Source organism: Chroicocephalus ridibundus, chromosome 3 (assembly GCF_963924245.1).
Source record: "Chroicocephalus ridibundus chromosome 3, bChrRid1.1, whole genome shotgun sequence".
NCBI classification, from domain to species: Eukaryota; Metazoa; Chordata; class Aves; order Charadriiformes; family Laridae; genus Chroicocephalus; species Chroicocephalus ridibundus.
In genome coordinates this window covers 10,754,650-10,781,581 of record NC_086286.1, presented here as the reverse complement: position 1 = coordinate 10,781,581, position 26,932 = coordinate 10,754,650, and the positions used below count along the sequence as shown (strand labels likewise).

Genomic DNA, 26,932 nt, shown 5'->3' with positions numbered 1-26,932 from the left:
CAGCCTTCGGAAAATAAACACGTGATAGTTTCTTGCACTACTGCGTTTAGCAGTTCCTTGCTTTTAACCATTTTCTCAGGCGATGAAAAAAAACAGAGAAAGCTGGATGTTGCATTTACCCCCATCTTGCATGGTAAAACTGACCACATAGGGAGAGGACCTTTCTTCTTAGTTGAGCATGACAGGGATTTGGACAAAAGTGAGGTGGCGGGCAGGCTTTGCTTCTTTAAAGAAATACATCTTTGCTCAATTGATGTTTAGTGATCAGGTCCACGGTTTCTTACAAGTGGAATTCAGCTTCCCGTGTTTGTTGTGTGATTAAAATGAGGAGTAGTGGTATTAAGCCAGTGGGAATTGGTTTGGACAAATCCCAAACTGGAGACCAGAATTGGGCCCTTATACCTCTAGGTATTAGGTATTTTAAATTAAGATTGCATGTGGTTTTAAAAGGCATTGTCAGAGCAAAAGCAATTTAACAAAAGGCAATGTATCTGGCGACTACTCTTCTGCCTGCCAAGTGCTCTTCTCCGCGAGCGCATTGTAGGGATGGCAGATTACATCTTCTGAATATTTTTGTCTGTTGCTGGGTTCATTTTCATAATAATAACTTGCATCCTTCTATATCCTTTCATGTTGAAGGGTTGCAAACTATTATACAAACAGACCCACTCCTGAGATGCAGCCACCTCCGAGGGGAAAGACGACAGCTTTCGGGGGGTGGGAAGCGAAGGCCCCGGTGGGGATGCAGGGGGACAGCGAGCACAGTGGCCTCTGGATGAGCTGCCCAGGGGCTTCTGGGGAGCCCCTGTCACAGCACGCCCCACCTTGCGCCCCCAGAGTATACCTTAGCGTGGAGAAACCCGGAGCCTGCGGGTCTGCACTCAAGGGGCGAACCCGCAAAAGGGTGCTGAGCTACCAGCAAGCTCTGGGCTCGCTGCTGGGGCAGCGCTTGGGTTCGGGGGGCAAAAAAAAAAAAAAATCCAAAGCATAAATAGTCCTTATATTCCACGTCGTGTGCAAACCATTCTGGATCGGTGGAAGTAAGGGCTTTGCAGCAGTGTTGAAGGGGGAGCAATGCGCGCTTGAAGCGTCCTCTGCAGCTTCCCGTGTCGGCTAGAAACAGGCTGCAGACAGAGCCTCCGCTCATCCTTGTTTCGAAACAAGACCCAAAATATTGTTTCTCTGGCAGCAGAAAAACAAATAGCTGCTTATTCAGATCAGTGCGTGTAATTGCTAATGTGCCTTCGATAACAAATCGTTTACTAACGGTCGCGTCCCGACAACAGCGACACTTCCAAGCCCTGAAAACCTTTGCGAGGCTGCCGGGCTGCCTCGGCCCCAGCAAACAGGTTGCCCTTGCTCAGTTTCACGCCACCAGGTAGGATTTTGAAAGGGCTTGTAACATTTTTAAATGTTATTTCCCAACAGCTAAGATGGCAGAGCTTTCATATTCGAGTCTGAAAATATTGGCCTTTAAGTGCCTTGTCTCGAAACTCCATTTTTTATCTTTCTGGGGCTGGCGGCTGGGCTGACGTGAATTAAGGCCACCCCAGTGAGCAGCAGCGGCAGAGGACGAGGCCAGCAGGCTTTCTGCTAAATGTGCTTGGGAAGAGCAATTAGGCGGTGCAGATGCAGCGCCGTCAGCGTCGTTTTTAGTTACGGATTTTTCAAAACCCTGCTTTCGGTGTCGCTGATATTTTTGCAGTGTTTTGACCCGGCTAGTGACAGCCGAGCGCCATGCGTGCCCTCCCCGCCGCTGGCATTCGGACCCTCCTGACCCCTCCAGGACCGGTGCTGGGGGGCTGGAGATTAAACGCAGACCCTGGCAGCGGGGCGGCATTTCCATACGTGCTGTTTGCGAAGGCAGGTGCTACTCCTTACATTATCGCCAGAACATTTAAATCTTAATGACTGGCATTGTTGTCTCAAAGACGGTGTTTTTCCTGCTGAGAAACTGCATTAGATTGGAGAAACAGAGCTCATTTCCATTCACTCAGCAGTCTCTCTAGAAATGACATGCAGTGCTTGAAACTGTTTATTTCCAAATTCAGGCCTCCTCCGCATCAGTCATCAGCTTCAATTACCAGTTTTCCGGAGCCGAGCCATCAGGCAGTCTGACACGAGGGTCCAACCTAATTCCCACCTTCTCCAAAGTCAAGAGCATAATGTGCAGATGAAAAGGTGGAAAATAGCCTGGACTTCATTAGCATGCAGAGCCCGGCTGTTCATTTGCTTGCTGCGAATGGAAGTTCTGACACTCGGCGCCTTCTGCAATATGAGAAAAGTCCTCTTCAGAGTATATGATGTCCTTACCAGCCAGGAAAGGTCATCAAAAAGGCAGGCGCTGACCTTGCTCCCTGCTCTTCATGACTAGTTTATTGATTCCAGGAACACCTCATTACATGCCGGATCAACATATTATTGCCATGTTCAGCGGCTGAATTGTTTACAAGTGTCTTTATAACCAGCAAAAGCCTTCCGGATGATGCATGACTACACTCATTTGGATGTGACCTGCCAATTATATGTTATCCGATATGGTGCTGTGTGTCTTGATCCCTGACCGGGCCCGCTGCCCTGCATCAGCACGGGCCCATTTACTACTTCTTTCTAACCGCTCTTTGGGAAAGTGTCCATTAGCCTGTCAGTCTGTAAATATTTTATATATTTTTTTTTTTACCTCTGCTGCAGGCAACGCGAGCGTTATTGCTCTGTCATTTGCTATGCATGAGGTTCATAATCAGTTGGGGGAAGAGGTGGGTTGTTTTTTTTTTTTTTTTTTTTTTTATGGCAGCGTCTGATAACCCACCCAATTTGCAGTCAGTATGCATGGCGAGCGGTGCGACTTGTTACAGAGCCGCGTGCCGGCCCTGCGAGAGAGACCTGTCATATTTTATTCAGGCGCGAGCACTGCGAGGCCGGTGATTTATTTGCAGGAGGGAAAGCAGGAGCAAGTCCCCCCCCCCCTCCCCAGTCTCTCCCTTCCCTGCCTCTAAAGGTCCAATAACTTACCACCCAGCAAATGCATTTTCCCCTTCTACATATTTTTCTGTGGTTTGCATTCTCATTCTCTAAATATATTGCGATGCATTATTTATTCTTGATCTAGAGCGGGTGACTTGGTGTAGTTTACACGGGCATAGACACAAGAATTTAAAAAAATAAATCACGAGGCACGACTACTATTTTAATCTCTCATTACAGACACTTATGGCTCAATAAAAAAAAAAAAAAAAAAAAGAAAAGAGTGGCGCAGCAACTCGATTAGCAAGTCTGTAAAGAGAGAGCGCTCCAAAAAGCGGCACTGAGAAAGCGGCTCACATGCACCCGTCGGCACAGGCTTGGTTTTGCTTTTTACGGTCTCCGCTGCCGGTTGTCAACAGCCTTTGGTGGTGACCCGGACGGGGGGCGCAAATGGCACACGAAGCCAGTGGGACTGCTCAGAGGACTCTCCCCGCGCAGCCGCTTCGCATTCGATTTGCCACTGGAGAGGGGGTGCCTGTGTTTTCCTGCACCCCCAGCCCAGGTAGCTCGCGGGGAAAAGGCTGGAGGCTGGGGATGATTGCCCTTTCCACCGGTGGAGATGATTTTTCTTGACGTTTGATTTCCACGTGCAACCAGAAGCAAAGATGAAGGGGCTCGTGTGCGTGTGAAATAGGGGGAGCGTGGGTGCAGGAGGGCTCTGTGGGACCAGGAGCAGGCGAGGTCTCACACCTGGGATAAGGTCTGATACCTTAAACACAAACGAGATTAACATTTGCTTAAATTTGTCTCTGTTTGGGGAAAATACTTGAGAGTCAATTCAAAACTATGCAAAAGAAGAGTTGTGTGTTTGCCTGCCCGGGGATGCTGCCCTGAGCGTGAACCAGACCCACAGTGACCTTACACTCATTCGGGGTTTTTGGTCTGGTGCAGAATGACGGAGTTGTGTGAGTGAGAGGCAGGGTGTCCCCACAGTATAATCCCACGGTGTGTCCCTGCAGCATCTTATCCCAACTTCACAGGGTGTTACTGCTTTAAAAAAACCCAAAAATTGAAAAAAAAAACAAAACAAAACCAAACCCCAACAACAAAAAACCCAAACAAAAACCCCACAAAATAACCAACCAGCATCACCTGAAGCTGTTTGATAGCTTGTTTATTTTCTATCTACAGCTTACAGAAGGTTTCCTTTAAAAGTGTCTCCCATTGGAATTGGCTAGGACGCAAGAGTTGGGATGGAGTGCGTTTGACCAGCAGAGCAAAGTTGGTTTCTGCTCCATTATCTTAAACAGGGAAGATGTACAGGGGCTGCCAGCGTGTTGGTGCCTCTCAGAGGGGCTTCTGGAAGAGCTGGGGGACAGTCGTGTTCCTGGAACCTGAGCATCACTGCTGTCCTCTGGCTCTGGGTGTCTGGGGTGCATCACCCCCAAGATGCTGAAGGAAACTCCTTGCAGAGGTGGTGCATCCATGCAGCCGCGGATCTAGCTGATGTGGCAGTGCCAGAATTTCCATAGGTTTTGTGGCCTGGCTGGAATAAGACAAAATTTATGCATGTATAGCGCTGTCTGCTCAAAGCTCTGCAAACATTAATTAAGTTGCCTAACACCGCTTGGCAAGTGTTAGCGTTGAAGTCCTCTTGCTGTGGTTAAATTGAGGGACCAAAGGGGCTTAAGAGCTTCAAGGGTGAACCAACAGCAGCGAAGATGCAGGGTCTCCAGCGTACTGGCTCTCCAGAGCCAGCGTTGCATCTTCCCGATTTTAAAAACCACTGTGCCTGGGCCCAAGGCTGCCTTAAAACTCCCCGGTGCCGTCAGGAGCGTATGAATAGCTGGGGGATGCCCCTTGCTGAGGTGACAGAAAGCAGCTAGGGGTCTGGTTCCCTCCTTACAACACGGAGCATTTTGGTTTGGGGGCTGTAAAAAGGGGGATTTGAATTTCTTAAAACAGCCCGTTTAGCTTCCAAAATAAAAACCCCTGGGTCTGAGCGGCCCTGAAGCTGCGGGTGTTGAATATTCAAAGGGCTGATTCCCCCTGGTGAGCTGTGGGGTTTACGCTGGCGTGATGCTGCTGAATCCAGTGCTGCGGTCGGGTAACACCGTGCCCCGGCGTGGGTTGTCGACCGCGGGAACTGAGTCTGCAACCGCTGAACCTCAGTGTGGGGCCTCCACCACAGCGCTGGGATCTCCCCCCCTGCCAGGTGAGGTCCCGGGTCACTGTTTGGCCTGCGTCACACAACCGGCAAGTGTCACACAACCGGCAAGTGTCACGTTGAGTCTGGCATTATTTATGCTGGGATAAGTCTGCGGCGGTTTATCAAGCCCCAAACATTCCTCCAAATTTGGCACTTGATCCTTTAATTTCTGTTTATGTCATTAATCCCAGATTCCTATTCATGGCGTAAATTTTCTCTTTAAAAGGGAGAGAAAAATCAACTCTTCGTGACAGCAAAGTTGCATGACTATGGAGAGGAGCATTAACCTTTCCTTTAGCCTGAAGAACTCCATAATCTTTTTAAAATCAACTTTTTATTATTTTTGGAGTGATGCTTAATGCCTGATGGAAGCGAGAAGCAGTGGCGTCATTAGGGGAACTCTTTGCAACTTCTCCCGTGTATAATTTAAGGTCACGTCTAAGCTGCACGTGCCTGTGGGTGCTGCGGGAGCCGTGGCATTGCCCCGCTACCCGGGTGGGGCCATTTCCCCTGTTGCGCTTGCGCGCTGATGCCTTCAGCAGGGTTGGAACGGGTGAGTTTGCAGCCCCTCCACGTCCCACCTGCAGCAGTTTGTTTCCCTTCAGGAAACTCAGCAGTGCCTCCTGCAGCGCTCAGCCCGGTTTTTGGCCTCTCTGCGCTACGCCAGCTGCTGTCAAAAGCCGTGGATACAAACACAGGCAGAGGAGGGCTGGTGAGAACCAGCGGTGCACACACAGCGGCTCGAGGCAGTCAAGCAGCAGTGTGTGACAGCGAGGGGAGCTGCCTCAGGCCACCGGCTCTTCCGTGGTCCTGCCGAGCTGAATTTCCATCCTTTGGCGTGCCTTCTCCCAATGCTTCCATGCCCACAAGCCAGCTGCAGCTTCTTCAGACGCACCACTAAGTGCAAGTGACTTGGAAACCAGTCCCAAGCTCTTCTTGCAGCACGTCGCTGCCAGGAGCCCACCCCGCGCAGGCAGCACCCACTGGGTGCTCGGGGCAGGCAGAGAGGTGGCGTTTTGGGGGCCGGGTGCTGCAGCTCCGATGGTCGGACGGGCCTTCCCTTCGGGCTGGGGGAGCTTGAGGCTGAACAAGGTCAGGAGATGCCACAAAGCTACCCCTTGGTGGCCTCACCAGGAGGCTCATTAGCAGAAAAATGAGGTGGCCACTGGATTTATTAACAGCACCCAGTGTGCAAATTTAATTTTCCTTCTCATTGCACTCCAGCAGAGTAATTGGACACACAGTCCAGGGCAGGGACAAAGGACAAGGTCAGTTATTTGTCTGGCAAATGCAATTATACGTAGGTCTGAGGAGAGGTTTGGAAACCGCATTCCCTGGCTGTGTCTTGCCCTACATAAAAATCGCCCAAGCTCCTGGAGCACGAGCTGGAACAGTGCTCCCTGTGACCCAGCACAGGGGACAATCCCCTTCGCCGGTGCACGGCCAAAAAGCAAACTCGCAAGGTGTGTGACGTGCAACTCTTCCCTGAGGAAATGCTTCTTGGAGGAACGCGCGTGGGTTTTGGGTGGTAATCACCCAGCTCTAATTGCCACGATGCCCTTGCGGTGCCATCCGGGGAGCGCCGTGCTCGCCGGGGCCCTCTTGCACAGACGGGTATTTATTTGGACCTCTGCTCTGAAGAATGTTTAAAGATCAATGCTAGGTACCCTCCTGACGGTGCAAGGACGCTGAGCCTAGCACTTGTTATCAAGCCTACTCAAAACTTTGGTGCAGTTTTCAATTGCTTTGAGCGCTTTCGCTGCACGTGTTGCATTAACCAGAAAAAGGCATCGTTCCGTACATTCAGTGCAGCCCCATGAATGCAGGCGCTGGAAGAGCAATCTGAAATACGGCACGGTCGCCGTGCTGGGAAGTCAATTTGTTTAAAAGACTGGTGGTGGGGAGGGAAGGATCCTGCCGGGTGGCCGGCACCCGCTCCTCAGCCCGCTCTGCTCCTGCTGCAAATGAAGGCAGCAGATTGCAATACACTGGAAGAAATTAGCCCTTCCATTCATCTTCATTAGCCACGCAGTTTCACTGGATCTGAGCTCACGACAAGTGGGTTCCCAATATCTATGTAAATCCTTCTCTTTCTCCACATATTCACTCACATTCATTAGTAGGTACCAGAAGCAACGCTAAAAGTACAAGCCATGCAGAAGAGGAAATCAGTGAGGGCTGGCCGTGCCTGTGCAAGGTTATCGTCCCGATTACGCCGTGGAGAGCGGAGTGTTTGGGTATTACCCCTATAATTATTGTTGTTGGTTGTGCATTAAATGCGTGCATTTGAAAATAAATCAGGCAAGTCTAGTGCTACCGCAGCAGTTTGATTCATCACTGTGGGTTGTTATCGGAAGATGTGGTGGTTGGCCAACGTGGAGTTGGACCTCTACATCCATGCTGAAGGAGCCACCTCGATTGCATAAGACTGGATTTCCTCTGGAAATCAGTGGGTGAAAATCAGGATGCCCTCCACAGGCTGAAATTTGGATTTTGCAGGGCTACCTTCAGCCATTCCTCCTTTGAGACCTGTGCAGGGGGACAGCCAGGACTTCCAGATAAACCTGTCCCCTTTCCAGTTTGTTGTGTAGGAAAGGAAGCAGCCGCGGGGGCTGGAAATCCTGCAGCCGGGGGGGGGCATGCCGAAACCCAAGAAGAGCGATTCACCTCTTGTTTGTGCGAGCACCCACGCTAACCACAGAACCTGACACAGACCGACCGGAGATGAAGACCTGGAGCCTCGGAGGTGGGGAGGAAGACCCCAGCCTTCTGGGGAGGAAGAGCAGCGCCTGCCGGCCTCTGCAGCCCCCTCCTGCACACCAGCACCTCAGCTGCAACGGGCACGGGGCGGGGGGGGGGCTTTTATTAATTACTGGTAATTACTTATTTTACATATTGTTATTGATGTTTTTTTGTTGCAAGTAGCTGATTATATTTAAGAGATAAGGAGGGAAAATGTCTGCCCGGGCAGTTAAATCACTGGAACAAGGCTACAAAGCCCCGACCGCACGTCGCAGACCTTGCCAAGTGTTTCCAAACTGAATAGTCATTGGGTTGGCAGATAATTCAGAAACTATTTGTATGAGCTGTTTATCAAATTATTAACTGCACAGATGTTGTTTGGTTGAAGAGCAGCTGAACCTTCTCTCTGCCAGCCGCGGAGACAAAGGTCTGCAGGAATAATTGGAGATGTGCATGGAATATTAAATTAATTTACTGCTCTTAATTCTTATGCAAATCCTGACCTCTGATAGAGCCTATCAATTACCCTGCATACAGGGAAAAGAAAGGAGAACAGTTTCTTTCTTTTCTCCCCCCCCCCTTCTTTTTTTTCCTGTTGTTCTTCAGTTTGGTTTTTTGTTTCCTTTTTTTTTTTTTTTGATTCCTTTTTGAAAAGGAACTTGGAAAAGGAAATATTTGGGGGAGGGAAAAAAAGCCATTTGTGGGAGAAGCAAAGGACCGGGATTATTTAATTGATTCTCCCGGTTGCAGCGATGTCCCCTGGGAGTCCGGACACAGTTTTTAAAATAGCGGAGGGGGTGGGGGGCGCGGGGGAGGCCTGAGAATGGAGGCCAGGGCCGGGCTGAAATAGCTCCACACACTTTGGTCGGAGGGGCCCGGCTTGGCTCACGTCACCTTCGGTTGGAGTGGGAGATGACTGGAGGCCCACAGTGATCTCGGGTGGGTTTTGGTGGGTTGGGGGTTCTGCCGCTGTGGGGTCCGGCCAAGGGTTTGGGAGGGTTTTCTGGGAAGGACTTCACGCCGCTGGGAGCAGGGCTGATTCCGCCAGTAATTAACAGTGAAGAAGAAAGGCAATTTGTTGTCAAGTCTATTGTGAGATCCCAGGTAAAATGAAGTACGATTTAATTGGTCCTCGTTAAAAAGAGCTATTTTTCTAATATGGAGAAAAGGCCTCATCTTGGGCACTTTTTTTAATTGGGGTTGTGTATGCACTGTTTAGTCAATGTTTAAAAAAGACTCCGGGCCTTATTCTTTCATCATATTTTCTAATAAGGATAAATAAATAGGATGAATAATGCGATCGGTCTATCCCTCGACCTCTGAAAGACCTCAGCAGCGAAATGATGTTTCAAGCTCCTTTCGTCACATCCAATATGCACTGCCTTTCAGCTCTCCGCAGCCCAAACAAAAGCCATACAACAATATCAATTAATCATGCAGCAGGCAAACAAGGAGATTTATTCCACTACAAATAGCCTCACAGAGAGATGCTGAATGGGCTTGATTAGCATGAGAAAAGAGGAGCAAAACTCCACAGTTCAACAGCTAAAGAGCAATTTGATGGGGCTGGGATTGGGAAATTACTTGATTAGTGTCTGTCGGAGGAGAACACGATTAGGACGCGAGTCCCAGCCCCGCCGGGGGAACGGGGGGCTCGGGGCGGCCTGGCCGGGGGGTGGGGGCAAGGGGGGTAAAAATAAAAAGGGGGGGGGTGGAATAAAAGGATTTTTTTTCCTTCCCCCCCACCCCACCCCACCCCCCCGGTAATTCCCGGGAAGCGCCGTGAGACTCCGCTCCCCCTCCCAGGCAGCCCATTCGGGTAATTTCATTTATCCCGCAAATCTAATTAGTAATCCGCGGATGACATTAATACCGATATAATGAAGCCTGTGATGACCAGATTAGCAGGCGCGCACTGATAGCCTTAAAGGCACATCGCACCTTGGCATCCGCGGGACCCAGGAGGGAATGGGGGAAAAAATCTTGCTTTAAAAGGAGAAGGGGGGGGGGAAGAAAAAAGAAAAAAAAAAGCGGGCGGGGAAGAAAAAGAGGAGCAAAATCCGCACAGGTCGGGCTGAGCGGTTATGAAGGGAGCCGGTGCTTTGCTGAGCTTTACCTGCCCGCCAGCACCGGGCCCCGGCCGCCCTCGTCCCGACTGATTCCCGATAATATTGCTCCGCCAAGGAGAAGAAAGGGGGGGAGGAAGAAGTCAGAGCCAAAAGAGTCGCTCTGCAATTTATTCCAATGGGTGGCTTTTAAGAAGCTGGCAATTTGAGACGGCTGGGTGTTATTTAGTGCAATATGAAATCAAATGATCCTATTTCTCAAATAACAGTGTCTGGGAGGAGAAGAGAATGCTCTGAAAAGGTAATTGTCTCCTGATGATATTTCCATTATACCCCAATCCTGGCCTAAACGCTATCAGCGCCGGGCTGAAATCGATACGGGGAGGAAAGAGGGGCTCTCCCGCCTCGTACCGCCGGCATCCCGCACCGGGAAGGGAAGGGGGGTCCCGACGCCGGAGCTGGGGTGGGGGGAAGCATGCCCAACATTAACACCCCACGATCTTTGCAGGAGGGCTTGGGGGGAAAAAAAAAAATCCTAACTCTTTATTATTATCCCTATTATTTTTTCCTTGCCTCGGTGTGCTGGCCGTGCCGGGTACCAGGGGAGCAGCCCGGGGCTGACACCCTCCTCGCCGGCGGCATCTCACCGCGGAGGAGCCGAGGTAAGGAGAAGGAACGCGGCAGGACCATGCCCGCGGCGGGGGAGGGTCCGGGGGGCGGGGGGGGGGGGTGTCTGCGGAAGAAGTATCTCTGATGCAAAAAAAAATACACCACTTTCCCTTCGGCGGGATGCGCCCCGCGCAAATGTCCTGGACGCCGGTTTGCCTAAAGGATGGGGGGCGAGCGGGGGTCGGGCAGGAGCTGGAAGGGCTGTCCGCCCCCCGCGCCGAGCCACCTCGGGCTCCTGCCTACGGGGACACGGCCGCGGGGACCCGAGGAGCCGCCATCCTCCTCCCCGCCTCGCCGCAGCCCCTCGGATGGGGCTGGGAAAAAGGAAATCCCGTCCTTTCCCGCGCCGCGGCAGCCAGACCGGTTCTCCATCGTTTTCCCCCGAAAGCCCAGCTTGCGTGTGCCCCCCTGCCCACCCCGCGGAGCGGCTTTCGGGGTGCTCTGACCCCCCGCTGCCCTCGCCCCTACCCGCGTTTCAAGCCCCGCAGCAGACGGCCAGTCTCCCGTCCGGCCGTCGGGTCGCATGAGCCGCTGCCTTAAATTATTAGTAGTTCCTGTCGGTCCCGTTCAGCCTTTGGCAACACTCTCCCTTCCCCGGAATGCCGCTGCATCTTCATTTTGTGAAATACCCTGATTTTTAATGGGAGAGAACGTCCCTTTCGCCGGCTGCTATATGCCCGCGCTGCCGAAATGATAAAATCACCAGAATTAAATCACTTCAGGGAAACGGCGGGGGAAAAAGAAAAAAAAGAAAAAGAAAAAAAAGAGAGAGAGAGAAATGAAGGCGGTAAACAGGAGGAAAAGGAAAAGCTAGCGGGACCTACCTGAGTCCGCTCCCGACGGGGCAGCGGCGGGCATCTGCCGCCCGCTCCGGTGGCATCCAGCGTCGCGGAGCGGCTGCTCGGCTCCTTCGCTGGTTTGGGGTTGTTTTTTCTTGTTTGTTTGTTTTTGGGGTTTTTTTGTTTGTTTTTTTTTTTTTTTTTTCCGGTCACCAGCATCGCGACAGCGGGACCTGACCGCTCCCGGCTGCGTTACCCCGGGAGCCAAGGTGCGAACGGGAATTTTGCAGCAGCTCCCGAAAAATTACATCGGCGCTTTCCCCCACGTCTCCCTTCGGGTGAAGGGGATTTTCCTTCGGTTGTTTGCTTGGAGCTGCGGGGCTTCTTGGGTTGCTTGATTTTTATTTTATTTATTTTGTATTTTTCCCCCCCCTTTTTTTTCTTTCTTTTTAAGCCTTTTCGCCCACGCGGGCGGGGGCGGGGGGGGGGGGGGGGGGGGGGGGAGGGAGAGGGAGAGGGAGAGGGTCGGTGTGGCCCCGGCCGCCGGGGCGGTGCGGGGCGCGGAGCGGAGCGGCCAGCCCAGATTTGGGCTAATTACTGCATAATTGCTAGGAAAGGGTCGGGCGTTCACGCCAGCGCCGGGCGGGCTGGTAGCGCGTCCCCGGGCACTTCGGGGAGCAGCAAATAAATGCACTTCTGGAAGGGAAAAAAAAAAAGGGGGGGGGGGAAGTGGGGGGGGGGGAGCGGAGCGTATTAATTGAGCAAAGATAAAGGTTTGCTCGTTAAAAAGTTTACTGGGTGACTGCCATTGTCTGTGCTGCTCTGGGGCCGGGGGGGGGGACGACAAGAACTTGCCCTTCGCTCTGTGGCAGCCGAAGTTACTCGGGGCATGTCACAGCTGCACAAGGGGGGACAGGGAGGGGGGCAGCGGCAGGCCAATGCTCAGGGCCGCGTTCAGACGCTCAAGGCCCCCCCCCCCCCCCCCCCCCCAGGGTCTGGTCTTCTCCTAATGGGATCAGGGCACCTTCCAGGCCACCGTCCTGCGCTTGGAGAGGTTCTGTATGGTTTGTGTGTCTGCAAACGGGCAAAACATTTTGAACCTTAAGCCTCTAAGTCAGCCCAGACCTTTGCTGTTCACAGATCCCACCTGCTGACCCAACTGACACGAGTATTTCCTCAAAAGTAGATCCGAAACGAATTTTCGAGTAGTATCTAAATGCACTGTTGAAATATTTTCCATCTCAAGCTTTTTTGCCAGCTTCTGCCTCAGGTTCCTTTTTATGTTTGGCGTGATTATTTACCATTGTATATACTAAATGGAGGACAGAGGGCAGGGACCAGCGATGTCGAGTTCTGAGCAGACACAGTTTAATTAATATAATAGTCTTATGCTTGTTCTCCTGCTTTTCAAATGAATGAGCAGTTTATATGTATGGACCCTTTCATTCACCACCAGAACAATCTTCCGCACAGGACAGAGGGGGAAATGCTTAATAAATCACAGAAAAACAGCATGGTGGTTTGGGACAGGAAGCAAAAAAATCCCGTGTCTATTTCAAATAAATAGAGAATTCAGAGAAGCAGTGTATAGTTCTTACTCCGCGTTAAATTTGGCCAGGCTGTCCAGATAGCACTCGCTGAAAAACAAGCCAGCTTCTCCAGCACTTCATAGGGTCCGGACCTTCTGCTCCAAACCTCAGGCAGAAGTAAAAATAAAATGGAGAGAGCAACCAAACAGTGACCACATAATTCTAGCTCAGCGGAATGCGTTTATTTTCCATGTATGCTGCCACTGCTGTTTTGCTGATTTTAAATGACTTGCAAACGTTCATGCTGAAATATAAATGTCTTTAACAGGGTTTAAATATTTTGGTTTACGGTATCGAGGGATTCTCAAGAGACTCTCTGTTTGTCAACGTCTGTCTGAAGAGCAGCGTGTCGCTACCTGTGCCGTCGGTTCGGAACAGCCGTCGGATCTGATTTCCCTTGCCCCAAACAGCACTAAACTGCAAGGCTCGCCCAAGTGCTTCCCTTTGTTTCAAACCCTTGTAGCTTGGAGCACTTGTTGAACCTGACGACAAGTGCATCAAAGTGGCTGACAATTATGAAATAAACAAATATCATTTGAGGCATTTTTGAGCCGAATCCAGTAATACATAGATTAGCTTATTGATGTCGTTATCATATTGAATATTATTCATGCTTCTGATATTTCTGCTGCGCGGCGGCATTCCCTGCTCAGTAAACATCATATTATCTCACTATGCAAAAGGCTTCATTAATCAAAACAGACAATAGGCCAGACGCTCTCCCTTTGAGTCTGGGGTTTTGGATCTTCCAGGCTTTTTACCTTGTCTAAATGCCTTGTCCCTGTCAACGCAGAAGGCAACTCTTCAAAACAGATTGCTATAAAACGTGGAGCTAGAAGGAAAACGTTATCTAATTCAGTTAAAAGAATTTCCCGGTTATTTTACATTTTCTCTTTAATTTTTCATGACTTGTAGAAGGAAAACTTTTTCAGTATTTCAGTCAGTACATGGGAATAACCCACTCATTTGTTAAAATACTAATGAAAGAGCCTGATAGATCTCTGTCCTTCAAACCAGCAGCCAGTGTTAAGATCAAGAAAGATGGAGTTGACTGGCCAACCTGTGGTTGCGCTGCCTGCCTCGCTTGTTGGAGATGGAGAACGGACGGTGGATGGAGAGCTGGGAACAATGTGGCCATGAAGCTGCTGTTTTCCAGAAGGACGATCCTGGCAAAAACATGGCACCGTCTTGATTTGGTGCAATGGGGCGCATGTTGAAGGTGAGGCAGGGCACTTTTGTGGCTAGGAAAATGTTCGGGTGCAAAATCTCCACTTTCAGGTGCGGGTGCAGGCCAGGTGGTGAGACACTCGGGCACACAGAGGCATTCATTCATTTGGAGAGTTTGGTGGAGGCAGATTTGACCCCCCCATGCTGGATATTCTCCACCCCACAATTTGTAACGAAGTTGAACTCTTGCTGGTTGTGGGCTGCGACGTGTGGCGGGCTCTGCCTCGCACCGGGCTGTGACGCGTTGGGCCGAGCTGCAGCGTGCGCAGCAGAGTAACGCTCCCTGCTGTGGGAACCGAATGGGCAGGTGTGGGATTAATTTTGGCTACGTGTTTTTGAGCTGTCGTCTTCTTCCTGCTTTCTTTTCAGTTATTGCAGGCCTGACAGAGACATTCCATAATCATCCAAAATAGCACAAAATAGTCTTTCCTGCACAGAAATACATTAGAATTGTTTCAGATTGAGCAACAGAAATTAAAGTAGTGGTTGTACGGGGTGCTCCAGAGCATAAGGCATAGGTGACTTCAGAGAGACGGGAATCGAGCCTTTTGACGGTCTGCTGCGCGTGGCCTCGTTCAAATTCAGCCTCTTGTCTCGCATGTCAGAAAACCTAAACTCAGTTCTCATTTCTCCAGGGACGGGGAAACTCAACACCGTCAATCTCCTCTTTCCTCTTCAGACAACAGCAGACACTTAAATGGAGATTGGTTAATTCCTCGTGCCTACATCTTAGAAAATGAAGTGACTTTGAATTATTGGGAAAGCAGAGAGACGCGTAATCTCCCAGACCTCCATCCTCTCCACATCCTTGGCCTTGGAAAAGCCTGAGTCAGGTCATACCTGATCCCTTCTGGTCTTGGAGCCTCATATACTGCAGAGGAGACTCAAAAAGCACTTTGAGATGGCTGGAGAGGAGGGATACTTCCTGGCAAATGGTCTCTATAAACTGGTCCCCTCCCCATGCCATTTCTGTTGCTCATTAACAACACGGAGCCATAAACAATGGCACGCGCTTGTATCTAAAGTCTCCAGGATTAATTAAAAAATCATTGGTGACGACATTACTAGAGACTTTCAATTATGTCAATAGGCTTTGGATAAGGCCCTTATATTCTTAATAAACATTATGTAGTTTTAAATGCTGTAGTCTTGTTCTTTATTTAATCAGACATTATCATTGGCTTCTGTGTTAACTCATTTCACCTGTCCTGTCAACAGCAAAAACTGCCTTCTTCAGTAAGACAATGTATTTCCTATTTATGCATCAGAAATGAGTAATAATAGGTTTCAAGAAACTGTAACATTTAATAAAAGCGTTTTATTACATTTAAATTTATTAAAATTTAAACATTAAATTCAACATGTTAATTACTATTTCCATGCATTGACACTGACAGTCGGAAATGGATCCACACAACTGCTCTGCCGAGATATGTTCACTGGTGTTATTTGCTCTTTGATTACTAATGTATTATTAGTGCTCTTCATTTGGGACTTGATTCATTAACAAAAAGACTTATATGGGCATTATGTAAATTTTTTGTATGTCTTTTACATAGCTACAAGGGCACGTATTATGAATCTAATTGGAAAAAAAAAAAAAAAAAGAAAGAAAGAAAATGTATTCAGTTCTGTCCTGACTTGTGGGCAAGCTCTAGCTAGATGTACAGTCCCTCTCAGAAATCAAATAAGCCCAGAGAGGAAAAACCTCTTTTCAATACATCACAGCCTGTGTTTCTGCAAATCCCTTTCTCCAGCCTGCTGTGTTTTGGCAGAAATAGCAAAATGGTGGCAATGAAATGTTCGGGCTCTCTCATATCTCATCCGCGTGCCTGCTGTATACGTGGGTGCTTGCAGCTAATCGCCCCTGTTGGGTTTTAATCAATGATTTCTCTCTAATGCTTTTGAAGTTGTGATTTGGTTTATTCTAATCCAGGCGTTGTCAAGCAATATTTGTATTTCTCATGTTAAGTTGAAACTCAGCTAAAATCAGAGAGGGCCCTTAATCTGTAAAAGCTCATCATCGTTGTTACGGCAGCAGTGTTGGGGGGGCGGGGGGAGGTTATACAGAGGCTAGCGTGGTGAGGCTTTGTCCCAACACACCTTACACGAGGACACCGACAATTTCTGCTTTGCATAGAGTTTCCCATCTTTCCCGGACCAAGTGGCATCCCCTCTATTTTCTGGCTTTAGATCAGAGCCTGGCAGACAATCTGCAGCAGGTACACCGTGTGCACGGATCCATCACGCAGGAAAACCAGCAAACCCTGTGACAGCGATCTCTGATAGACATAGTCAAGGGCCACTGATGGGTGAGAGGGGAGAGGCCAAGGGGGAGACAGACCGATGATCTGTAGCACCTGTGAAGAAAAAGCATGGAGTAGATAAGAGATAAGTAGGGCAGAAAAAACTACAGCAGAGATCTTTGGAAAGATCACAGCAGTAGAAAAGGCAGAAAGGCATTATTTTTTCCTCCAGTTTTTCTAGGTGCAGCAGTGCCTTCAAGTCCTGACATCAACCTCTCCGGTCTACTGCAGACAGCGGGTCCTTCTGTGGATGTAGCTCCAGGCTGGACCAGCTCCTTTGGCAGCGCCGCTGCCAGTGCGGCAGAATACATCAGGCTCTTGCAGCAGGGAAGGTGCTCTGCAAACCGTCAGAGATGTGGTGCTGGGCCCAGCACGGTGATGCCCTTAAGCGTGGGGACACAGGGCGACGCCTTGGTCCACGAGCCTTTCACTGTGAGGAAGCAACACAGGCTGTCTCTGGAAGCGTGCATTGACACCCCTGTTTTCCCCTACAAAGATATATTCTTTTTTCATATTCTTCTCTTTCTTTCATCCCCTTTTCCTCCTGCAGGTGAGCACCCTGCGGCCAGATGCTCATCACAATGAGGCAAATTCTGCACCTTGCAGGATGCTGTTACATCTCCAGAGGAAAGAAGGATGCTAAAAGCACACATGGTTTACTCCCTAAATTAAAAAGAGTGTGTAAAGCTGTTTAGATTAGTGCACGTCAATTCCAGCATTTGAATCAAGAGATACGTTCGTTTGTCAGCTATTGGGGAAAAAAAACCCCATAATTTCATTCAAAGTGCATTTAATAAGACAGAAGGAGACAGATTTCTTTGACAGTTTTACAGCTCTTATCAGATTACATTAAAATTAAATTAAAACAATCTAAAAGAAGTGTTAAGTACTGAAGGGAGAACACAAACAAAACACTCCTCTTTGTAGGCTTTCAGGGATGGGGTACTGATGTTAGTTATCAGGGATGTGAGTAATGATTATTCTGGAGTCGATTATGAGCCCATCAGTGTCAGCGCTGGGGATCACGTCGCAGGCCTGGGGTTGCAGAGGGTGAGCCCTGCACCGAGACAAGGAACAGAAGGGCCAGAGGAACAAAAGGTGAAGTATCTTGGGGGGACCAGGCCAAGGCTCCTTGTTTCCTTATTTTTTTTGTTTAATAAAACACCAGAGTGTTTAACCCTGTCTGCTTTTCTTTCTTCTGTTTCGTCTTTCATTCTACTTTTTTTCTTCTCCTTCGTGCTGCCCGCAGTGCTGGGACTGGCGGGGACAGGTTAGCCGTCCCCGTTAGCACTACACACACACCACCCCCCCCCAGCCTCTCCTGGCCTCTGTTCTCTGCCGGGATCACTTTGCCACCATCTTCTCAGTTTGTCACCATGATCTCTAACGCTCCTTCCCAGCTCCTCCCCAGTTAGACGACCCTCCGCTGTCCCTTGCCCGTGTCCCCGGCTAAGCGGTTTGGAGCGGGAGATGCTGGTGGGAGGTGGGCAGGCTCTCCAAGTCGGCGCCTCAGCCCACCTCCTCCTGAGCAGCGGCTCCTGTGCCACCGTGCAACTGAGTGCCCTTGAGCCCCCAGCCCCACACATGTGCTCCAACTAAAAACACAACTTAAAAAAAAAAAAAACAAACCCCAAAACCTACCCGGGTTGGAAAGGTCCACTAAAGAAATAAACTCTGCAGTCCTACGAATCTCACCTCCCGCGCTGAGCTGTCAGGTGGAGATCAACCCCTTTCAACTGAAACCTGGAAATCGTAGTGTGGGAATAAGGTTTTCCAGTAGGTAAATACAATGTATGCTCATAATTTTAGATAGCACTAGAAGCATTTGAAAGTTTTTGATATTATTTTAGCAAGCACAAATATTTTTAAAAGCAGTTTAGTCTTCCAGAACCAAACCTGGTATGTCACTGGTACAGGCTTAAGAAAGCCAGATTCTTTGCCTGGTTTGAAAAATAACAAATTTGTAGTATATGAAGGTGTTTTCTTGTTCAAATGCCATACAGCATTCGTCAGTTTTCTGCACTGACAATCAGCGATGCATTCAAAATATGTGTCAGGCCGACAGAGCGCGGTTCATGGCTGACATTCTGAAATAACAAGTTTTTAGTTTCTCACCTTGGTGTCAAAGAGGAGACTATTTATTTAGATGTTGATATTAGCAATGAGAGCTGTTATGAGGGACCTTCGGGGGGGGAGGGGGAAAGCAATTTAGCTATGAAGCAACCACGAAAACCTTTTTATTTTCATTTTATCTGCCCCCATGACTGAGCAGGAACATCATGCTGATACAAAGGCTCTGGAGAAGTCTTAGTACTACAAGTAACTCTCAAGGAGGGCAGGGGATCGTGTCTGCAGCTGAGATGCCGAAGGGCCATTTTTTTCCCCTACGCATTTTTAAAGGAAAGGGCAAGCCATGGTGGACCTGGGTTGCAAAGTCAGGTCCACCTGGGGAAAAAATGTCCAACTTTGGAAATACAGGCAAGCTCAGATTTCCCTGATTTCACCTGTCAGCTCTTGTGAAGATGTGAACTCAACGCTGTGCCGGAGGTCTCCACAACACACCTTTGCTTTCAATACACAGAAGAGCAAGAAAGAACAGCATGTCTTTTACTATGAGTGTGGTTTATGTGAATTCAATAATAAAAGGCTCCCAAATCTGCAAATCCTTTGCCTATGTGTTTTCTTGAGTAGGTAAGCTCTTACATGAGCTAAAGCCTTCCATATCTTATTGAGCCATTTATTTATAGTGGATATGCAAAGGCTAAGCCAGACAGCAGCTATGGTTATTCAAGTGACAGAAGCTAATTTGGGGACTGCTAAGTACCGCTACATCAATTCAGCAAAGCTTTTTACTTTACATTTAAATTTGGTTTATCCAAGTTTGAGGCTGAAGGTGCTGAAAAATACAAGGAACTCTGTTGCATGACACCGAAACCTGGCAGAGGAACCCCAAGCCTGAAAGTTTGTCACGATGCTGTTGAGCCCCCCAAGTCCCCCCCAGCGCTGGCACGTGGCTTGAGCCATCTCCTAGCCGTGCCGCAACTACCTCACAACCGCAGCCGATGCTTTCATGTGGCAGTTGTCGGACAGAAGTTCTAATGAAGGGTAATTATGATGATGATCTCGTACTACTTGTATACCGATTGGTGTTCTAATTATGCTTAAGCATTTCATAGCTATCTGCGACTTTGACTGTTGATGTAGCATTTCTTCTCCTTAAATTCAAATGCTTTCAGGGTATTTGAACTTTCTTTATTGGGGCCCTGGAATTTAAGCACTCGTTTCTTTCAAAGCGACCTAAGTTTTTATCTGAAAATGAAAAAAAAAAAAACAAACGTGGTTTTCTTTTCTACTTCGTTTACCAGCTGGGGATTGAGGTGCAGGGTTTCTCAGGGCTGGTCCGGCGCTCACTCAAGGTGGTGTGGCTTTTTCTGCTGATGGATGGATTTTGGTGACAGGACACCACTGACCTCTGACAGCTTGACAAAGTGGTGATTCAGAGAAGGAGGAATCAAGGATTTTATTGACTTCTATCGAAATGGGAAGAAGCCATTTGTGTTTTCTGGTCAGTTTTTTTTCCCCCTGAAAAACATGGTGTACAATAAACTCAGCAAAAGAGACTACTAAAGGGAGGGCCTCGTTACTGTAACCGTTCAGCAGCTTGCAATTATTTTTGGAATTAATCTCCTTGCAAAGTCACTACTTTCTCTCTTTTCCAGAGACTGCTTTAGTGGCGTGCCCCAGGTTACCAGAGGCTGGGGCCCAGTTCTCCTCAGCACCAGTCTGCAGACTTGACTGGGCATTACAGCCATTTTAACTGCTGTAGTAATGCCTAAATTAACAGATTCAATACTATTATACGAACAGATGAGGTAATAACTTCTGGATAAATGCTTTACATCTCAGCAGCCCCCAAACTCCTGCCGCGGCCTTCTAGCCCAAGGAGCCCCTCTCACAGCTCCCGCGCTAGCAACGCTCCCGTTAGCCGCGTTTTCAAGCCTTTAAAGACTTAAAAATGCCTCGAAGGCCTAAAAACGCCATAAAGGCAGCGAGAAACCGCCCCTTTGCCGCCCCCCCCCCCCCACCCCCCCATAGCAACGTGCGCAGGGGGCGGGGACTTCCGGGGCGGGGCCGCCGCGGTGCAGGCCGGGAGCCGTCGCTCTGGCCACCGGCGTAAACAGGGCGGCATGAGCGGGCCCGGCTCGGCTGCCCCCGGCACCCCCCGGCCCGGCTGCGCCTGCTGCCAGGGGCTCGGCGGCCTCCTGGAGAGTCTCCGCCGCAGGTGAGGAGACCCCCACGCCCGTCCGCCGCGATTCGCTTCCGCAAGAGCGTCCGCGCCGGGCCCGACCCTCCCGCCAAGCCCCTAAAGGGCCTCGGGTGGGCCTGGGTTCCCCTCACGCCGGCCGGGCCGGGAGGGGAGGTGAGGGAAGGGGTGGTCTCCCGTGTGCCCTGGGGGGTGGCTGCCGGGTCTCTGCCCCGGAGGGGATGGGGGAAGGCGGACTCCCGCCTTCTCGGGCACGTGACAGTGCCGCGCCCCGGGAAAAAAGGGGTTCATTGTGTGCTTTTTGGGATGTTATTGCCCGGAGGGGCTTTCTCCGGGGAGGGGGGAATAGTGCAGGGTCCCCAGCAGTGTCTCAGACAGGGCTTTTCTGTCACCTACTTCAGCATCTTCTTATGGTGACGTATTGGGGTGTGTGTGTGTGTGTGTATGTGTCCTTAAAGCTAGCTTATCGTTAACACCTGATTTTGATGTTCTTGCTCATTGTGCTGTATGACTTCTGTTTGAGCATACTGGTTGACTACCAAAAGTGCTGTAAACCTGTTACTGCTTGTCTGAGAAGTTTTCCTGAAGCACTTCTGGCAATAGTTACAGAATGACTTGTTACTTTAAGCAAATAATACAGATACTGGTATTTCAGAGCTGGCTAGTTGATGAATGGGCATGTACAGGTGTTTCTCCTACAGGCATCTTTTTAGTCTTTTTAAAAAAGTTATTTTAGGTGTTTCAATTTATGGGTGCTTCACGGGGATCTGGCTTCGGGGAAAAAAGCAAGTGTATGTAGTGATGCAAGCTTTCTGAAGGGGCTTTGGCCTGAGGGGTCTCAATCACCACTTAGTTGCTCTGAAGCTGTGTGCAATTAGTGATGCTCCTGGCCTGTTACTCACTGCAATAACTACAGTAATTGGTGTCAATTAGCACTTTTTTTTCTGGCCAGAGGAAGTCTCTCGAGATCATTTATGGCATACTGTTATGAAGTTGCTCTTTAAGTAGTACCTGTTTTCTGTCTAACACAGAAGACTTTGGTTTTCTGGGTCTCATGCTAGCATGTCAAATGTACAGAATTAGCAGAAATAATAACACTATGGCCGTGAGAATCTAAACTTGCATGTAGATAGTGCTTTTACAAAAATGCTCCGTGTATCTTCACTAATATCCTATTCTGGTCTGGAAGACAACTGGCAGACAAAACAAGAATAATTTGCTGTTTAAAAGCTGGATAAGAATATACACAGTATATTTTTATTGTGTAGAAATTATTAAAGATGTGGGCTCTAGATAGGGAAGACACTTGATCTGAATTGTGGCATTAGAAAATGAAGTTTTAAAAGATTAAAATCTGAGTGTTCTAGACTGCTTGCTGCTTTAAACTGTGGTGTTGTGCGCAGATATCCCTTGTGTTATGAGTAGATGTGTCTCATGCCTCCTGAGAGTCTGGTCTGCATGAAGTTTGGTCACTTCTTTTGTAGCTTCTCTGCTGTCTGAGCCTGTGGCTGAGTTCACACTGCATTAATGGACTTCCCTTCTTCAGCACCTCTGGGAACTTAATAAGTTTCAGACATCAGCTCCTCTAATTTGGTTTTATCAAAAGGTTCAGGAGTTATTTGGGGAAGGCTAATTACAGGCAAACAGACAGCATGATTGCATAAGCTTTGTTACCTTTGGAGACTCAGCTTAACAGGTCTTGTGATAATAAACAGACCTTTTCAGCCTGGCACATTTTGGTTGTATGTACTTTAAAATATAAAATAAAATAAGTTTTTGTACTTGGTGTCGACAAACAAGGAGTAATTTTTATGCTGGATTGCAAGTTGTATGCTTCTCTTGCCTCTGGGAACTGTGCTGCAGAGGCAGTTGTCTCTTCAGAATTTCTTAAAGTGATACCTTTTATCTAAACTTTTAAAAGTATAAAATATAATTTTATACTGGGGCATTTCAGCTTTTTAAGCCCTGCTTTGGAATTCCGCACTAATCTAGTTTCAAGTTGTCTGTTCTAAGATGTGAAGTACCTGACAGCTGTTTCAGTCCTGTCTGCAGTCCTGCTTTCAGTTAGCAGTTGTGCTTAGGCAAACAATGAGCCACTACTAGTAAGCTGTATGTGCAAGAGCTTGAATATGGTGGAGGAAGCTGCTGCTTGGTTATGTCCCCCATCTGAGTCTTGGGGAACTAAAAGGGAGTTTTCGTGAATATTTCTTTTCCGCTTGTTCTTATAAATCTGTTTTTTCTTTAAATACTCGAATTTTGAAGTGCTTGAGAAATTAGCTACCGGATACTAAGCTTCTGAGACTTGTGCAAAAAACCCCATAACTGGACCTTAAATTACATCGTAGACTTTGGCCATATTTTATTTCCTAATGCTTATGCTTTGTCCAATCAAAATGTAAAAATTACTGCATGCATAGGTCTCTGTATGCAGGTCAGCGATATCTGTGTTGTGTGCAAAATTATAAAGAATTAGGTTTGAGGTGTCTAAGAGAAATCAAATGGGGCAGAGAGTTTACCTTCTGTGTTCTATTCAGACCTGACCATGTTGTGATTACTCAGCGCTTAATCTTCAGTGGTTGCTGGTGAGAAAGGCAGGGTTTGAGCAGTGTGGGCGATGAAGTAAATAAATTATATAGTTAAGTGCTGTACTTAACACTGTGACTAACTTTGCAATTAGCTTCGCTTTTCAGACAATGAGGCCAGATGCTTCATGCTAAGGGTGATTTGCAGTTAACATGTACAAATACTGAGATGTCCTGAACAGAGAATGTAAACCAAGTAGGATTATTAGTTTCAGAAATATCTGCTGGTATCAGTTATGTGTAGAAGATGGTGCTAACCAGGCCCCCTCTAAGCCCCTCCCCCAGGGGACCAACACAGTTGGCTAAGGCTTGAGCAGGTTCTGGCCAGGCTAGTAAGGTGGATGCAGCTCAGTGCTCAACAGTTGATTTAATGTCAGATTGGCGCAGAAAAACAACGGTAAAAATAACATTTCTTACTTCTATGGGAAGATTGCATTGTGCCCAAGTGTTGCACAATTTTCTATGTACTTATCTCAACAGGGTATCATGACAGTAGTACTGTTATTCCTACATTATGGATGCGGAACTGAAGCACAAAGAGACTAAGGCCTGGTATCTCAAAAATATTGAGACATCTAAGTCCTGCTGGCTTAAATGGGAGGTGAGGGATCAAATATCACTACGGATCGATGCCTGGTGAAATGCCAGAGATTAGAGAGAGCTTGTGGCCGACCAGGGAATTTAATTCTGCTTTCAAATCCCAAACTAACACTCTTTCTCTGTAGACTGAAGATTCATGGTTGTTTGAAAAAGAGCCACCTGGATCTTTAAAAAATTCTGAAGTGTGCTCTTTTTGCCCATTTAAGGAAAAAGCCAATATCTGACTATTTGCACCGCTTTAACCTAATGCAAAACTGCGTGAACAAATGAAAGTTCCAGGCAGAGAGCGCTTTGGTTTTTTTGTGTTTTTTTTTTTTTTAAAAAAAAGAAAAGAAAAAAGAAGGGGAGAGAGAGAAGTGGTGGTGCAATGGAGTGGTCAGAATGATCCCTTTACTGCTTCAGGCTTCACTTCTGTCACTGACAGAATCTTCCCAGAACCTGGGCTAGCAGCAAATCCAGAAGTCTTGGTTGCCTCTAATTCAGTGCTTGGACAGAGCTGTGTTGCAAAACACTGCAAGCGGTGCGTAACCGTTTTAGGCATCCATAATGATGATACTCAAATGCTGAGAGGCTCTCACCTGATGCTGTCTGTACTGCTTTGTCTTGCCTTGAGAAGACCATACTTATATATTCATGTGCTGTCTAAATAGCTGTAGCACGGACTAATGAATGGGATACCGAAAAGCCACGCTAGTAGAAAGGAAACGATCTTTTAGGAGCCAAGGAATGTGGTGTGCTACCTGCAGTATCAGAGTGAGAAATAGGGTTGGAGCCAATGGCTGTTCACATCCATCGGCTTTTACATCCATCAGGATATCAGTGTTCTTCATTGAGTCATGAAAATTACTTCTAGAAGTGTAAAAACAAGATCTTGAAATCTGCTTTTGCTTAGCTGTCCATCATGTAAAAGGAAATTGAAAGGATGAGATCCCAGATGAAGCGTGGCTTTTAAATTGCATACATGACATGAAAACCTAATCTTGTTCAGGCAGTGGCAGGATCAGATGGATAAAATGGATGCCTTGATCTCTCAGACTAAGAAGCAGAAAGGGTTTTTTTTCCTTGCTTTCCTCTGTGCAGGGCAACTGGGAGGAGGCAAATGTGTGTGGCTATGACATGGACATATTTGTAGGGGAATGCACAAACCCGCAGATAAGCATGCCTAGCCATATGGGTGCATGCAATCTCATGTATCTGCCAACATCACTCGCACATGTACAGCCTTCCTGGCTAATAAGAATTTGATATCATTTTTTAATAAGCAACTTGGGGTACTTGCTTTGGTTGTTGCAGGGTTTTTAACAGGAATATACTCTAAGCTTCTGTCTTATCAATTGATTATTTTATTTTTTTTGCTTATGGGGTGGTTGCTCATCTTCAGATGCGATTTATAATTATTAAATTAGATTGCCTTTACTCTTTTCTCCTCCTGAAAATAGATTCTCTTTGAACTAGATTGCGGGTGAGGCATGGAGTTTGTTCTTAAGCAGCCTTATCATCCCCATGGGCCTATACCCTTGCGTTGTTTTTAGCAGATACAGATGGCCCTGTAGTATTTTTACAACCATAAATATGTTTGATGGTTACTTATCTGTTACCCTTTAGTAAGTTCTGGCAGGTAGTGCTAGCATATCTCTAGATATGTACCTGGCTTTAATGCATAAGTGTGAAATATGTACTTGATTTTAAGTTCAAATTGCTAAATAAAATACATTGGGTGTGTAAGCCAGGAAAGAGTTTGCATTTTTTTGGAAATCTGTTTTAATGTGTTGATAGATTCCTATGAGAAATTCTGGGGAGCTGTCTATTTGAACAAGTTCAGCTAAATAGTTCCTGCATTGACAGTGGTCTGCTCTGGGACTTGGGGTGGGGAAGGAAGGGAGAGGTGAACTCATGAACTGCCAGTGCCGGGGTTTAGAGCCCTTCCTGGGGCTGCAGGACGGGAGGGACTTGAAATGGCCACTTAAGCTGGACAGAAGTCTCTGGCTATTTTGGTGGGTCTTGTGTGGATGTGTACACATTCAGGCATCTTTTCCCTTTAAAACAACCTAGCTCTTGTTCCAATGAGGAACAAAGAAGTAAAAGCTTTGAGGTTTGGTTTTTTGTTGGTTTGGTTGTGTTGTGTGGGTTTTGGTTTGGTTTTTTTTTTGTGATAAGCTTGGCTGGCAGGTCAGTCTGTAAAACTACTAATCTAGCAAAATTGTGCTCTCTGTTCTGAAAAGGTTATGTTCTGTGAAATGCTTTGTTTCTTGCATTTTGAGAATTTAAATTGTGAAGTAGTTTTATCTTACTATGTGTTGTTTGTTTTCTTCCAGTGAAGCCAAAAGGCTGGAATTAGAAAGAAAACTGATGGAATACATAAGGTCTGATGCATACCTGTAAGCCTACTTAAAAGCTTCTTATAGGTTATTTTAATTACAAAGTCCTAGATATCATGGAATGCTTTTAGAATGTTATCTTGAAGTTGTTTTATAACAATAAACATATATTTGTATGTGAAGTATAATGTAAGATTCATGTCTCTAAGTTATTGATGAAATAACTTCAGCAATAACATAACTACCTTATTGTATAATACTGAAATTTTATTATAGTAGTTAGTAATAACTTACATGCAAGCTGGTTTTATGCAACTCTTACAAAATCACTGTAGCATAGTTCATGCTAGAAAGTCCTACGGTTATAGAAAGTCTGAAAGCTTTAGGAATTCCTAAAGGATATTCCAGGTTCTAGTCTTCTCCTTGTGTTGTGTCTGCATTATCAATTTAATGTAAATTGCATATACAGTCTGAAAAAAAAAAAATAATTCCAACAACAAAAGAGGGCTAAAAAGTGTCTCATCCAGTGTTTCTTTCCTCAAATGTGCTTTGTAAAGCTCATAAAGGTGACTCTTCTATCTTGGCTCAAGGGACTGAGGGCTAGGTGTAATAATAGC

General features: G+C 47.5%; 1 protein-coding gene and 1 long non-coding RNA gene across 6 annotated transcripts in view; both read left to right on the top strand.

Annotated features, from left to right (window-relative positions):
* The first annotated feature begins 8,554 nt into the window (after positions 1-8,554).
* LOC134512532 (uncharacterized) lies at positions 8,555-15,553 on the top strand. Of its 2 annotated transcripts, XR_010070151.1 has the most exons (5): positions 8,555-9,734; positions 10,251-10,282; positions 10,584-10,643; positions 14,036-14,237; positions 14,881-15,553. It is a non-coding gene; the product is annotated as an uncharacterized LOC134512532 (long non-coding RNA). The 2 variants fall into 2 exon arrangements; XR_010070150.1 differs by lacking the exon at positions 8,555-9,734 and having other exon boundaries at positions 9,958-10,282.
* A 5,128-nt stretch (positions 15,554-20,681) lies between these two features.
* Positions 20,682-26,932, top strand: part of KIZ (kizuna centrosomal protein) — a 50,418-nt gene continuing 44,167 nt past the window's right edge. For 2 of the 4 annotated variants that reach the window (XM_063327948.1, XM_063327946.1), the window contains exons 1-2: positions 20,682-20,833; positions 26,313-26,375. In XM_063327948.1, the coding sequence (XP_063184018.1) occupies positions 20,739-20,833; positions 26,313-26,375 (158 nt within the window). In that variant the 5' untranslated portion in view covers positions 20,682-20,738. Of the gene's footprint in view, positions 20,834-20,853; positions 20,972-26,312; positions 26,376-26,932 lie in introns of those variants that run through there. The other 2 variants (XM_063327947.1, XM_063327949.1) reach the window with 2 other exon arrangements.